We start from the raw sequence: 13,106 nt of genomic DNA on the forward strand, positions 1-13,106 counted from the left end.
CACTGGGGCGACCTGTCAGGCGACCTTGGCCCCTTGACAGGTCGCCGTAGGTCGCCTGGCATAGAGAAGGTGTGGACCCGTTCTAATAGGAGCGACACAAGTCGCTCGGACTTAGAAAAAGGGTCCGGAGCTTCTTTGGGGCGACCTGGAGCGACCTGCATTGACTTCAATGTTATGAAGTCCGTGCCGGCCGCTCCGAGGTCGCGGTGCGAGCAGCGCGCCATGACCTGTCTGGTCGCCCCGGGAAGTCGGATCGCCCCAGTGTGAACGGGGCCTTATCAGTTTGTTTTTTTTCTTCTAAGATTGTCCTGTATTTGGCTTCATCCATCTTCCCATCAACTCTGACCAGCTTCCCTTTCCCTGCTAAAGAAAAGTATCCCCACAACATGATGTCCACCATGTTTAGTGGAGAGGATGGTGTGTTCAGGGTGATGTGCAGTGTTAGTTTTCCGCCACACATAGTGTTTTGCTTTTAGGCCAAAAAGTTCAATTTTGGTCTCATCTGACCAGAGCACCTTCTTCCACGTGTTTGCTGTGTCCCCAGCATGGCTTCTTATGGCTTTCTTTCAACAATTGCTCTCTTCTTGCCACTCTTGTAAAGTGCACAAAGAATAATAGTTGTGATGTGGACAGATTCTCCTACCTGAGCTGAGGATCTCTGTAGCTCCTCCAGAGTTACCATGGGCCTCTTGGCTGCTTCTCTGAATAATACTCTCCTTGCCCGGCCTGTCAGTTTAGGTGGACGGCCATGTCTTGGTAGGTTAGCAGTTGTGCCATGCTCTTTCCATATTCGGATGATGGATTAAACAGTGCTCTGTGCGATGTTCAAAGCTTGGGATATTTTTTTATAACCTAACCCTGCTTTAAACTTCTCCTCAACTTTATCCCTGACCTGTCTGGTGTGTTCCTTGGCCTTCATGATGCTGTTTGTTCACTGAAATTCTGTAACAAACCTCTAAGGGCTTCACAAAACAGCTGTGTATATACTGAAATTAAATTACACACAGGTGGACTTTATTTACCATTTAGGTGACTTCTGAAGGCAATTTGTTCCACTAGATTTTAGTTAGTGGTATCAGAGTAAAGAGGGCTGAATACAAATGCATGTCAATCTTCTCAGATATTTATTTATAAAACATTTTAAAAACCTTTTATCTATTTTCTTCCACTTCACTATTATGTGCCACTTTGTGTTGGTCTATCACATAAAATCCCAATAAAATAAATTTACGGTTTTGGTTGTAACATGATAAAACGTGGAAAATTTCAAAGGGTATGAATACTTTTTCAAGGCACTGTATACACTTTATTAAGAAAAGTATTGGGACGCCTGCCTTTAGATGCACAAGAACTTTAATGGCATCCCAGTCTTAGTCTGTGGGGTTCAATATTGAGTTGGCCCACCCTTTGCAGCTATAACAACTTCAACTCTTCTGGGAAGGCTGTCCACAAGGTTTAGGAGTGGGTCTATGGAAATGTTTGACCATTCTTCCAGAACAGCACTTGTGAGGTCAGGCACTGATGTTTGATGAGAAGGCCTGGCTCACAGTCTCCGCTCTAATTCATCCCAAAGGTGTTCTGTTGGGTTGAGGTCAGGACTCTGTGCAGGCCAGTCAAGTTCCTCCCCCCCAAACTCCCTCATATCTTTATGGAACTTGCTTTGTGCACTGGTGCACAGCCATGTTGGAACTGGATGGGAAAACCTCAAACTGTTCCCACAAAGTTGGGAGCATGAATTTGTCCAAAATGCCTTGGTATGCTGACACCTTAAAAGTTCTCTTCACACCCCACACCAAATGATTTGGACTAGTGCACAAAGCAAGGTCCATAAAGACATTGATGAGCAAGTTTAGGGTGGAGGAACTTGACCGGCCCACACAGAGTCCTGACCTCAATCCGACAGAACACCTTTGGGATAAATTAGAGCAGGGACTGCGAACCAGTCCTTCTCATCCAACATCAGTGCCTGACCTCACAAGTGCTGTTCTGGAAGAATGGTCAAACATTCCCATAGATACACTCCTAAACCTTGTAGACAGCCATCCCAGAAGAGTTGAAGCTGTTATAGCTGCAAATAGTGGACCAACTCAATATTGTACCCTACGGACTAAGACTGGGATGCCATTATAGTTCATGTGTGTGTAAAGGCAGGCACCCCAATACTTCTGGTAATATAGTGTACATTGGTAACATATCTACCAATACTGTCCCAACTTTTTCAGTGCAGATCCAAGCCAATAGGCCAACTATGCACACTTTTGCTAGCATGTTAACACTATACATTGTTACAAAAATGGTTACAAAAAAGGCCTGTTATGCAGTGAAGAACAAGAATAACCACTTTGATTGAATGGATTGTTACCCCTTATAATAAAATTTTCCATGCAGCCAAGGGGCCCTGGTAGTTTACATATCATGGTACGGCATAGAGAAACGAAGCTTCCTTTAAATTGCAAACGTACAGGCCTACCATATCTTTCACAAAGCCTGGCCAAAATAAAACAGCATTCTTCGTGATCCGTGTCATCCTGAATAAAAGCTAGGACAGATGTCTTCCCCCATTCATCACAGAAACCAGCATGGAGATGCTGTAGTGCTTGACTAGAAATCTGCATATGTGAGATAGTATAAGGAGTACGGCGCCTCCCCTGGTGGATTAACAATAGTTGGGTCGAGCTGCCTCCAATTTAAGTGGGAATACCTAAATGTGTAACAGGGTTAGTATGTTAACACATGTAGGTGGTACATATACAGGATATACATTTCATGCAATCTTATATGGGTGACTCCAACTCCCATGCTGGGATGGATGTGACTTTTCACTCAAAAGTGATCAAAATAAATAACAATGGATAGTTGAAAATAAATAATAAAGTGAGTTTTTCTCAAAACGTGCTGAATTGAAATTTGTGCAATATTTAGCATAAATAAATATATCAATTAAATAGTGTCATGCACATGATGAGTGCCAAAGAACCAAAATTCACAACAGTAAAGGTGCTGTATATGAAATGCGAAAAAAACTCTCATGGTGTAGTATATTTCATTGAAAAAGTTAATGCAGAGTTAAAAGGTAATACACTCACATTTGTAGGTGCCTCAAATGGCACTTGATGTGAGCTAAACAAACTCACAGATATCCAGGAACCGCCGCTCTGCTTGTAGCGTGCGATCCACTGTACATGTCACCCCGCTCCGATCAGCCGCAAACCAGAAGTGATGTCGTACTGGAACCTCAATGCATTTCATCAGGAAGTGGAGTCATTAGGAAGTATCCAGCTAACAATAACAATGGTGTCTAGATAGTTACATAGTTAGTGAGGTTGAAAAAAGACATCCGTCCATCCAGTTCAACCTATGATGTGTGTGAGTGTGTGTTTGCTGCTAACCGAACATTGTATACCCCTGTATGTTGTGGTCTTTAAGGTGCCCATCTAATAGTTTTTTGAAACTATCAATGCTCCCTGCTGATACCACTGCTTGTGGAAGAGAATTCCACATCCTTACCGCTCTTACAGTGAAGAACCCCTTATGCACTTTAAGGTTAAACCGCCTTTCCTCTAGATAGTTACATAGTTAGTGAGGTTGAAAAAAGACATCCGTCCATTCAGTTCAACCTATGATGTAGGTCAAAGACCAGATGGTGCTATGATTGGCTAATACTGATGATTGATTTTTCCAAACAAATCTTTCCAAATAAAATTTTAGTTCCAATCAAAACTGGTTTATTCAGATCGGCCGCGCGGTGGTGTACACATATAATACAATAAAGAAATATAAAAATACATACAGATAAAAAAACTGACATTTCTCAATCTTTCTGTAGTAATCAATTTAAATCAATAATGCTCATATCTTACAATTTAAGGATAAGAGGGGGCATTTAACAGGGAAGCATGATATCAGGATATCCAAAATGAAAATTGTATTAAAATTCAAGTTAAGCATTCACCATATATAATTATCAGGAAGCTGTATATATCAAGAACGCCCTCTAGGGGGTATCATATAAAGTGCTAGTGGTTTAGTAAACTGGTAAAGTGACGTGTATGATAAATATGGCAAACGCCATCTAGTGGATGACGTGTAAAATGCTATTATTTCATGATATAATATCAATGTGACATATATGGTGAAAATATTGATACTAATATTACTATTAGAGAGATAAAATGTATAAAGTGTTAGGGAATATTGAATAAATACTTTTATACATACAGGTATACAGTTGTATGAGAAAGCCCCAAAATGTAGATAAATGCTTATTTTGGTGGTTTGATTTTCTCAAATCTAAAATTGTGACTAAAACGCTATATTATAAAGACTAAAATAAATGAAATGACATTTACCTTGGTAAATGTTACTGTAAAGATTAATTCATAAAATTATCCAGGATTTATTGATCTTGGTAAAGGGTGGATCATATTAGTGTACAGATTAGTTCATAACATTGGTCAGGTATTTTATTGGTAAAAATATACATATAATGGTATATAAATTGGTAAACATCTAAAATATAATTTGGTATATAAATTGGTAAACATCTAAAATATAATTTGGAAAAAGAAATAGGAGCCTGGTGGGACGTGACAACACTGGAGCAATATATTTAAGAAGGACAACCCCCCAGAAGATTGAGGTGGGATAATAATTCCAATGATGGACTAACGGACCCCCACCTAATGAATGAATGGTTTGTTTTTTTCAATTCATGTGAGAAAAAAAACTTATGGAAATTATCATAAATAGGAGAAAAATTAAATTACAAAACATCGATAGTAAAATTAGCGGACTCCTTTGTGGATACACCTCTATTATAAAGAGAAATTAAAGAACTTGGAAGAACTTTCTTCAAAACTGTTGACAGCAATGGCTACATCTCTACCAAGAGTTGCCATCACCCAACATTGACGAAAGCCATCCCCAAGGACAGTTTACTAGAATAAAAAGAAACTGCAATGAAAAAGAAGAAGATTACCAGACACAGACTGATGTATTAATTAAAAGATTCTCTGAAAAAGGAAACAAGAAAAATGAATTAATTAAAACAAGAGATAAAATAGGCCACATGGATAGAGAACTATTATTGAAAGATAAAACTAGTAAACCTAAGAGAGGGGAATTAGCGTTTATTACGGGTTATAACATCAACTATAGAAGTGTTAAAAAACAGTATTAAAAAGTATTGGCCCATTCTCTTAAAGAGGAAGTAAACCCTCCTCTGACACTTTTACCTACAGGTAAGCCTATGATAAGGCTTACCTATAGGTACTGTAAATATCTCCTAAACATGTACCGTTTAGGAGATATTTACCTTACATGCAGCCAGTGACGTCAACTGGCGCATGCGCTCTGAAGGAACGGCCGCTGGTGCCGTTTCTCCAGAGTCCCATGCCGTGACCGCGCACGTGCGCGGGAGTGACGTCACCTCGGCTCCGGCCAATCAGATGGCCGGATGCCGCGATCCCGGAAGACGGGCGACTGGACATGTCGCCCGTCATACAGGTGAGCGGGCGGCACGGCGGGGGCTCGTTCTTAGGTATTTCATAATGAGCTAGTATGCGATGCATACTAGCTCATTATGGGTTTCTCTTTCTTATGCGATGCATACTAGCTCATTATGGGTTTCTCTTTCAGGTTGCAGCAAAAAAAAAAAAAAGTTTCATGGGTTTACAACCTCTTTAAGGGATCATACCCTAAGAAATCTATTACCAGATAAACCTACTTTCATCTACAGAAAAGCGCCAGGACTAAGGAAAAGGATAGCTAAAAACATCCATAACCCTCCTAAACAAAAGAACCTTTCTACATAGGGATGGCTTCTTTAAATGTGGAAAATGTCAAGGGGGTAGAGTCACTCATAAAAACAGACAAAAAAAAAAAAACTACCTCATTTAGAGGCACAGATGGTAAAGAGCACAAGATAAGAGACCTTATCACATGTGGAACCAAATTCGTAACGTATCTACTTATGTGTCCATGTGGAATAAAATACGTGGGAAGAACCACCAGATGTCTATATAAGAGAATCAATGACAATCACATCTACAAAATAAAAACTGGATTCAAAAACCACAGTGTAACCAGACACTTTAGAGAGAAGCACAACAGGGATCCATCTAAATTTAGGTCTTGGGGTATCAATAGAATCAAACCCCACTGAAGGGGATGCCACATGAAAAAAGAAGTGTCAAAAAGTGAAACTTATTGGATTTAAATGCCCTACATTTAATAGGTCTGAACCTCGACATTAATCTGAACTGCTTCATTCACAATTATTAATGCATTTTAGAACTCTTATGCCCATGGATCCTCACATTTAAAATGTTCTTTGTACTATGAGTGCCTCCAGCACATGTACCATATATATACACACACACACACACATACATATATACACACACACACATCTTTCTATATAACAACCTGGACTAACCAACCCCTCCTTGCCCACTTTATATACCAATTTATATACCATTATATGTATACATTATTTTTAGTCTTTATAATATAGCGTTTTAGTCAACATTTTAGATTTGAGAAAATCAAACCACCAAAATAAGCATTTATCTACATTTTGGGGCCCTCACACACAACCGTATACCTGTATGTATAAAAGTATTTATTCAATATTCCCTAACACTGTACACATTTTATCTCTCTTTAATAGTAATATTAGTATCAATATTTTCACCATATATGTCACGTTGATATTATATCATGAAATAATAGCATTTTACACGTCATCCACTAGATGGCGTTTGCCATATTTATCATACACGTCACTTTACCAGTTTACTAAACCACTAGCACTTTATATGATACCCCCTAGAGGGCGTTCTTGATATATACAGCTTCCTGATAATTATATATGGTGAATGCTTAACTTGAATTCTAATACAATTTTAATTTTGGATATCATGATACCATGCTTCCCTGTTAAATGCCCCCTCTTATCCTTAAATTATGAGATATGAGCATCACTGATTTAAATTGATTACTACAGAAAGATCCAGAAATGTCAGTTTTTTTATCTGTATGTATTTTTATATTGTATTATATGTGTACACCACCACGCGACCGATCTGCAATAAATCGGTTTTGATTGGAACTAAAATTTTATTTGGAAAGATGCAAAAATCAATCATCGGTATTAGCCAATCATAGCACCATCTGGTCTTTATGACGCCGCTGATATTATTTGCTGGATACTTCCTGATGACGCCACTTCCTGGTGAAATGCATTGAGGTTCCAGTACGACATCACTTCCGGTTTGCGGCTGACCGGAGCGGGGTGACACATACAGTGGAACGCACGCAACAAGCAGAGCGGCGGTTCCTGGATATCTGTCAGTTTGTTTAGCTTACATCAAGTGCCATTTGAGGCACCTACAAATGTGAGTGTATTACCTTTTAACTCTGCATAAAATTTTTCAATAAAATATACTCCACTATGAGAGGTTTTTTCCGCATTTCATGAGATCTAAGCACTATTGGATAGATGTGACCCTGATCAACACCTAGAAAGAAGTGGTTCCCAAGGAAAGAGGAGTCCTACAGGCACTTTAGGTCCCAGAGGTCTGAGTGCTTCTGGTGAGTGGCCACTGCTTACTAGGTGGAGGATCAGAAATCTGTTGCACTATTGGACTGCACCAAGGGAAAAAGGATAACACACGATTTGGCACTACTTTTATGGATACTATTTTCAAATACGTTCTTTAATATATGTATTGTTGTCCTGCACTATATGCCAAGGAATATTTTTTACTGTTTACGATACCTGGATACAGCACTGAGCACCTTATACCACGTTTACATTATTGATTTATCTAAAGAGTTTTAAACACACTTCATATACAGCACCTTTACTGTTGTGAATTTCGGTTCTTTGGCACTCATCATGTGCATGACACTATTTAATTGATATATTTATTTATGCTAAATATTGCACAAATTTCGATTCAGCACATTGAAAAAACAGCACGGTCCGCCACAACCACTTTATTATTTATTTTAAACCAGGCCTCGACAAATCCCGGGCGCCAGGTCGCATTTGCGACTAGAATTAGCGACCTGGCGCCTGGGGTGCCCTGCAGGATGTGTCCTGTCCCTTTTGCGCCCCCCACCTCCTCTTCGAGTTCACGGACTTCCGCGGCGTCCAAAAATTTAGTCCCCGGCTTTTCGGCCTTCTTCTGTGAGATGAGAAGCTAGGGGAACTGGCGCCCTCTTGTGGTGGCCGGGAGTAATGCATGTTCTCAATGCCAAAGAGGAGAAGAGAGGGAATTTTTTTAAGGCTTCATCTCTCTGTCCAGTTACCTTTGCTTAAAGGTAAGTGGACAGGGAGTGTGGTTATTTATTATTTTATTTTTTAAATGTAAAAAAAATAAATAATTTTTTCTTTTTTTTTTAATTATTAAAAAAAAAATAAAAAAATGTTTTTTTTTTTTTTTTTTTTTCAATTCTTATTAAAAAAAAAAAATATATATATATATATATATATATATATAATCTTTTTTTTTTTTTCCTCATCGCCGTGCCACAGCCGAAGGCCCCTTTCACACGGGCTGTCTGATCAGGTCCGCCTGTCAGTTTTTCAGGCAGACCTGATCGGACCGTTCAGTCTCCTCTATGGAGCAGTAATCTGCCGCCATCTGACCCTGCCCGCCAAAAACAGACGGATGGTGGTTCTATTTTCTATCCATCCCGTGGATCGGATCAGATGGCATCGGATGGAAAGAGACAGACAGTCTGTTTCCATCCAATTGCACTATAGAGGAGAGTGGGGTTCTAGTCCTATTTATGTGTAAATTTAGTATCCGTTTTATTAAATAAAGCTTGGTTGTTAGTTTAAAAAAAAAAACAAAAAAAAAAACTGGCTCCTAACTTTTTTAGCTGGCTCCTAGATTTCAGGCAAATTTGTCAAGCCCTGTTTTAAACTATCCATTGTTATTTATTTTGATCACTTTTGAGTGAAAAGTCACATCCACCCCAGCACATTTAAGATTGCATGAAATGTATATCCTGTATATGTACCTACATGTGTTAACATACTAGTAGCAGCACCTCACTACTAACCCTGTTATAAATCTGCACATGCACAGTACACTCTCTCCCATCCCTGTCACTGCAGCATTGTGCTCAGGGCCACTGTGAATGGACGACAGAGAGTGCACTGCACATGTGCGGATTTCAGGATGAGGGGCAAAGCACTAAATGTGTAAATTTTAGGATGAGGGAAAGCGCATTACACGTATGCAGATTTAAGGATTGAGAAAGAGCACATTGCATAGTTGCAGACAAGGGAGAACACACAGGAGTTGATTTACTAAAACTGGAGAGTGCAAAATCTGGTGCAGCTCTACAAAGAAATCAATCAGCTTCCAGGTTTTTCGTGAAACAGGGACAGCGCACTGCACATGGGCAGATTTGTGGACAAGCGAAAGCACATGTGCAGATTTGTGGACAAGGGAAAGAGCATGTGAAGATTTGTGGACAAGGGAAAAAGCGCACTGCGCATGTGCAGATTTGTGGATAATGGAGAACACACTGCGCATGTCGAGATTTGTGGATAATGGAGAAAACACTGCGCGTGTGCAGATTTGTGGATGATGGAGAACACACTGCGCATGTGCAGATTTGTGGATAATGGAGAACACACTGCGCGTGTGCAGATTTGTGGATAATGGAGAACACACTGCGCGTGTGCAGATTTGTGGATAATGGAGAACACACTGCGCATGTCGAGATTTGTGGATAATGGAGAACACACTGCGCATGTGCAGATTTGTGGACAATGGAGAGCGCACCACACGTGTGGATTTGTGGACAAGAGAGTGCTCTGTGCATGTGTGAATTTGTGGACAAGTGTTTTGCACACATGTGGACGAGAGTGCGCTTTATGCATGTGTGGACGAGATGTGTGGATTTGTGGAAGAGAGAGTGCTCAGCGCATTTGTGGACAAGAGAGTGCTCCGTGTATGTGTGGATTTATGGACGAGAGTGTGCTTTGCGCAAGTGTGGAACAAGAGCCCTCTGGGCATGTGTATATCTGTGGATGAGAGAGTGCAACGCGCATGTGTGGATTTGTGGATGAGAGAACGCTTTGCGCATGCCTGGATTTGCGTAAGAGAGAGCATACTGCCAATGTGTAGACTTGGGCAAGAGAGCGCGCTCAGTGCATGTATGGAGTTGTATGCGAGAGAACGATTTGTGCATGTGTGAATTTGTGCATGAGAGAGCGCACTGTGCTTGTGTAGACTTGGGCATGATAGAGCGCTTTGCACATGTGTGGATTTGTGGACAAGAACGCTCTGCACATGCGAAGAGTTGCAGAGAGATTGCTTTCACATGTGTGAATTTTGTAGGCGACAGAATGCTCTGCACATGTGTGGACGAGAGTGCTCTGCGCATGGGTGGATTTGTGGACAAGTAACCTGTGCATGTGTGGATTTGTGGACAATAGAGTGCTCTGCACCTGTGGACTGGAGAGTGTTTTGTGCATGTGTGGATTTGTGAACGAGAGAGCGCTCTGCGCATGTGTGGATTTGTGAACGAGAGAGCGCTCTGTGCATGTGTGGATTTGTGGACAAGTTTTCTGCGCATGTGTTGATTTGTGGACGACAGTCCTTTGTGCATGTGTGAATTTGTGGACGATAGAGCGCTCCGTATGTGTGGACTAGAGAGTGTTTCGTGCATGCGTGGATTTGTGAACGAGAGAGTGCTCTGCACACGTGTGGATTTGTGGATGAGAGAGAGCGCGCCGCGCGTGTGTGGATTTGACGAGAGGTCACTTTGCGCATGTGTGGATTTGTGGACAAGAGAGTGCTCTGTGAATGTGTGGATGTGAGCGTGCTCTGTGCATGCATGAATCCCTGGACGCAAGAGCGCTCTACGCATGCATGGATTTGTGGACGAGAGAGCTCAGCGCATGTGTGGATTTGCAGATGCGAGAGCGCTCTGTGCATGCGTGGATTTGTGGACGAGAGAGCTCAGCACATGTGTGGATTTGCGGATGCGAGAGCGCTCTGTGCATGCGTGCATTTGTGGACGAGAGCTCATCGCATGTGTGCATTTGCGGATGCGAGAGCGCTCTGTGCATGCGTGGATTTGTGGACGAGAGAGCTCAGCGCATGTGTGGATTTGCGGATGCGAGAGCGCTCTGTGCATGCGTGGATTTGTGGACGAGAGCTCATCGCATGTGTGGATTTGCGGATGCGAGAGCGCTCTGTGCATGCGTGGATTTGTGGACGAGAGAGCTCAGCGCATGTGTGGATTTGCGGATGCGAGAGCGCTCTGTGCATGCGTGGATTTGTGGACGAGAGCTCATCGCATGTGTGGATTTGCGGATACGAGAGCGCTCTGTGCATGCGTGGATTTGTGGACGAGAGAGCTCAGCGCATGTGTGGATTTGTGGACGAGAGCACTCTGTGCATGCGTGGATTTGCGGATACGAGAGCGCTCTGTGCATGCGTGGATTTGTGGATGAGAGAGCTCAGCGCATGTGTGGATTTGAGGATGCGAGAGCGCTCTGTGCATGCGTGGATTTGTGGACGAGAGAGCTCAGCGCATGTGTGGATTTTCAGATGTGAATGCGCTCTGCGCATGCGTGGATTTGTGGATGGTAGTGCACACGCGTGGATTTGTAGATAAACAATAGCGCAGCTCCTTGTTGGTTCCAGTGATGGGAGCACACTGAATGTAGCTTATATGTAGTGCGCACAGATCACGCAGGATGCTTGCCGAGGCCACAGTTGGTCCTACAGGTAAGTGGTTTATTCTCTACACTGCACCACAATATGTACACTACTAGAGCCCCTGGACTGCACATTTCAAAGTTGAACTGACCTTTACTACTACTTGAGCAAGTCTTTCCAGCAGAGGTGTAAACCCAAACATTCTACTTGGGATACTTCCCAACTGTGCTGTAAACTAGTCAGACAATGACATAGATAGAGATATGCTGAGCGGGCAGAATACAATGCTAACACAAGTGTCAGTGGATTGTGAATATGAAGCACCAGAGAACGCAATGGAAATTCCAGTGAGCTGGGCTGTCAGAAGCAGGATACATAGAGCAATATGGGGGAGGGAGCCCGTTACCTGAGCAGTAGGAGGGTGGACAGGGACAAGGTGAGCAGAATGAAGCACAACAGCGGGTACTGCCTGCAGATCTCCCGCACAGCTCCGATCCGTGCACGTTGCTTTATATGTGCCCACATTCTACGGGCCGGTGACATGACAGCTCCCGTATCCAGCCCTCTCCTCCTGAGGCTCTTCTTCCGGGAACGTGACCAGGCGGCCGTCACACACGTCATCACAGGCTGCACTACTTCCGCCATTTTGGAGTAGGTATCCGAGTGGGGCTAACTACAGTAGTAAACTAGGTCACGAAAATACACGGCCTGTCCATATATTGAAAATATATAAGTATATACACTCCCCAGCCACTTTATTAGGTACCAGGGTTGTCAACCAGTCAGTAAATGTATTGACACTTTGTAAAAATCAGTGACTTTTACAACTGTTCGTAAATATCGAAGGCTTTTAATTTGTCATGCTGTGTTGACTTTTGCGTAAACCAGGCAAATTACTTATGTGTATTGTTAGTGTTTCCATATCATGCTTATACTGTTGAAAGCAGAGTTCCGCCCCCCCCCTTAAAAAAATTAAAAGTCAGCAGCTACAAATACTGTATCTGCTGACTTTAAAAAATAGTAGAACTTACCTGTCCGGGGAGCCCGCGATGTCGGCACCCGAAGCCGATTTACGTATCGGCTCTCGGTTGCTGCCGCCGGCGCCATTCAGTAAGAGAACCCGGCAGTAAAGCCTTCTGGCTTCACTGCTGGTTCCCTACTGCGCAAAGCATGCTGCACTTTGTAATTCGCCCGGCGGCGGAGGAAAAAGGAGAGGGCCGAACTTCAGAGGGACAGCGCCACTTTTGAGTGGAACTCCGCTTTAACCACTTGCCAACCGCCCACTGCAGATTTACTGCGGCAAGCTGGCTCGGCTGCACGAACCGCCATACCTGTATGGCGGTTCACGGGAGCACTCCTGGGGCGCGCCCGCACCCCCATTAGGCAGCAGGAAAGCCAATACACAGGGCCGGC

The 13,106-nt window shown here is 42.6% G+C and overlaps 1 protein-coding gene across 1 annotated transcript in view; it reads right to left on the reverse strand.

The window, feature by feature from the left end:
• The window catches only part of SNX14 (sorting nexin 14), a 131,206-nt gene extending 118,922 nt beyond the window's left edge, over positions 1 to 12,284 (reverse strand). Inside the window, exon 1 of the mRNA XM_082251197.1 lies at positions 12,100 to 12,284. Within this exon, the coding sequence (XP_082107323.1) occupies positions 12,100 to 12,236 (137 nt within the window). The 5' untranslated portion in view covers positions 12,237 to 12,284. The remainder of the gene's footprint in view (positions 1 to 12,099) is intronic.
• Positions 12,285 to 13,106: the final 822 nt, after the last annotated feature.

This window comes from Pelophylax lessonae (assembly GCF_965119305.1).
Source record: "Pelophylax lessonae genome assembly, chromosome: 3".
Taxonomy (NCBI): Eukaryota; Metazoa; Chordata; class Amphibia; order Anura; family Ranidae; genus Pelophylax; species Pelophylax lessonae.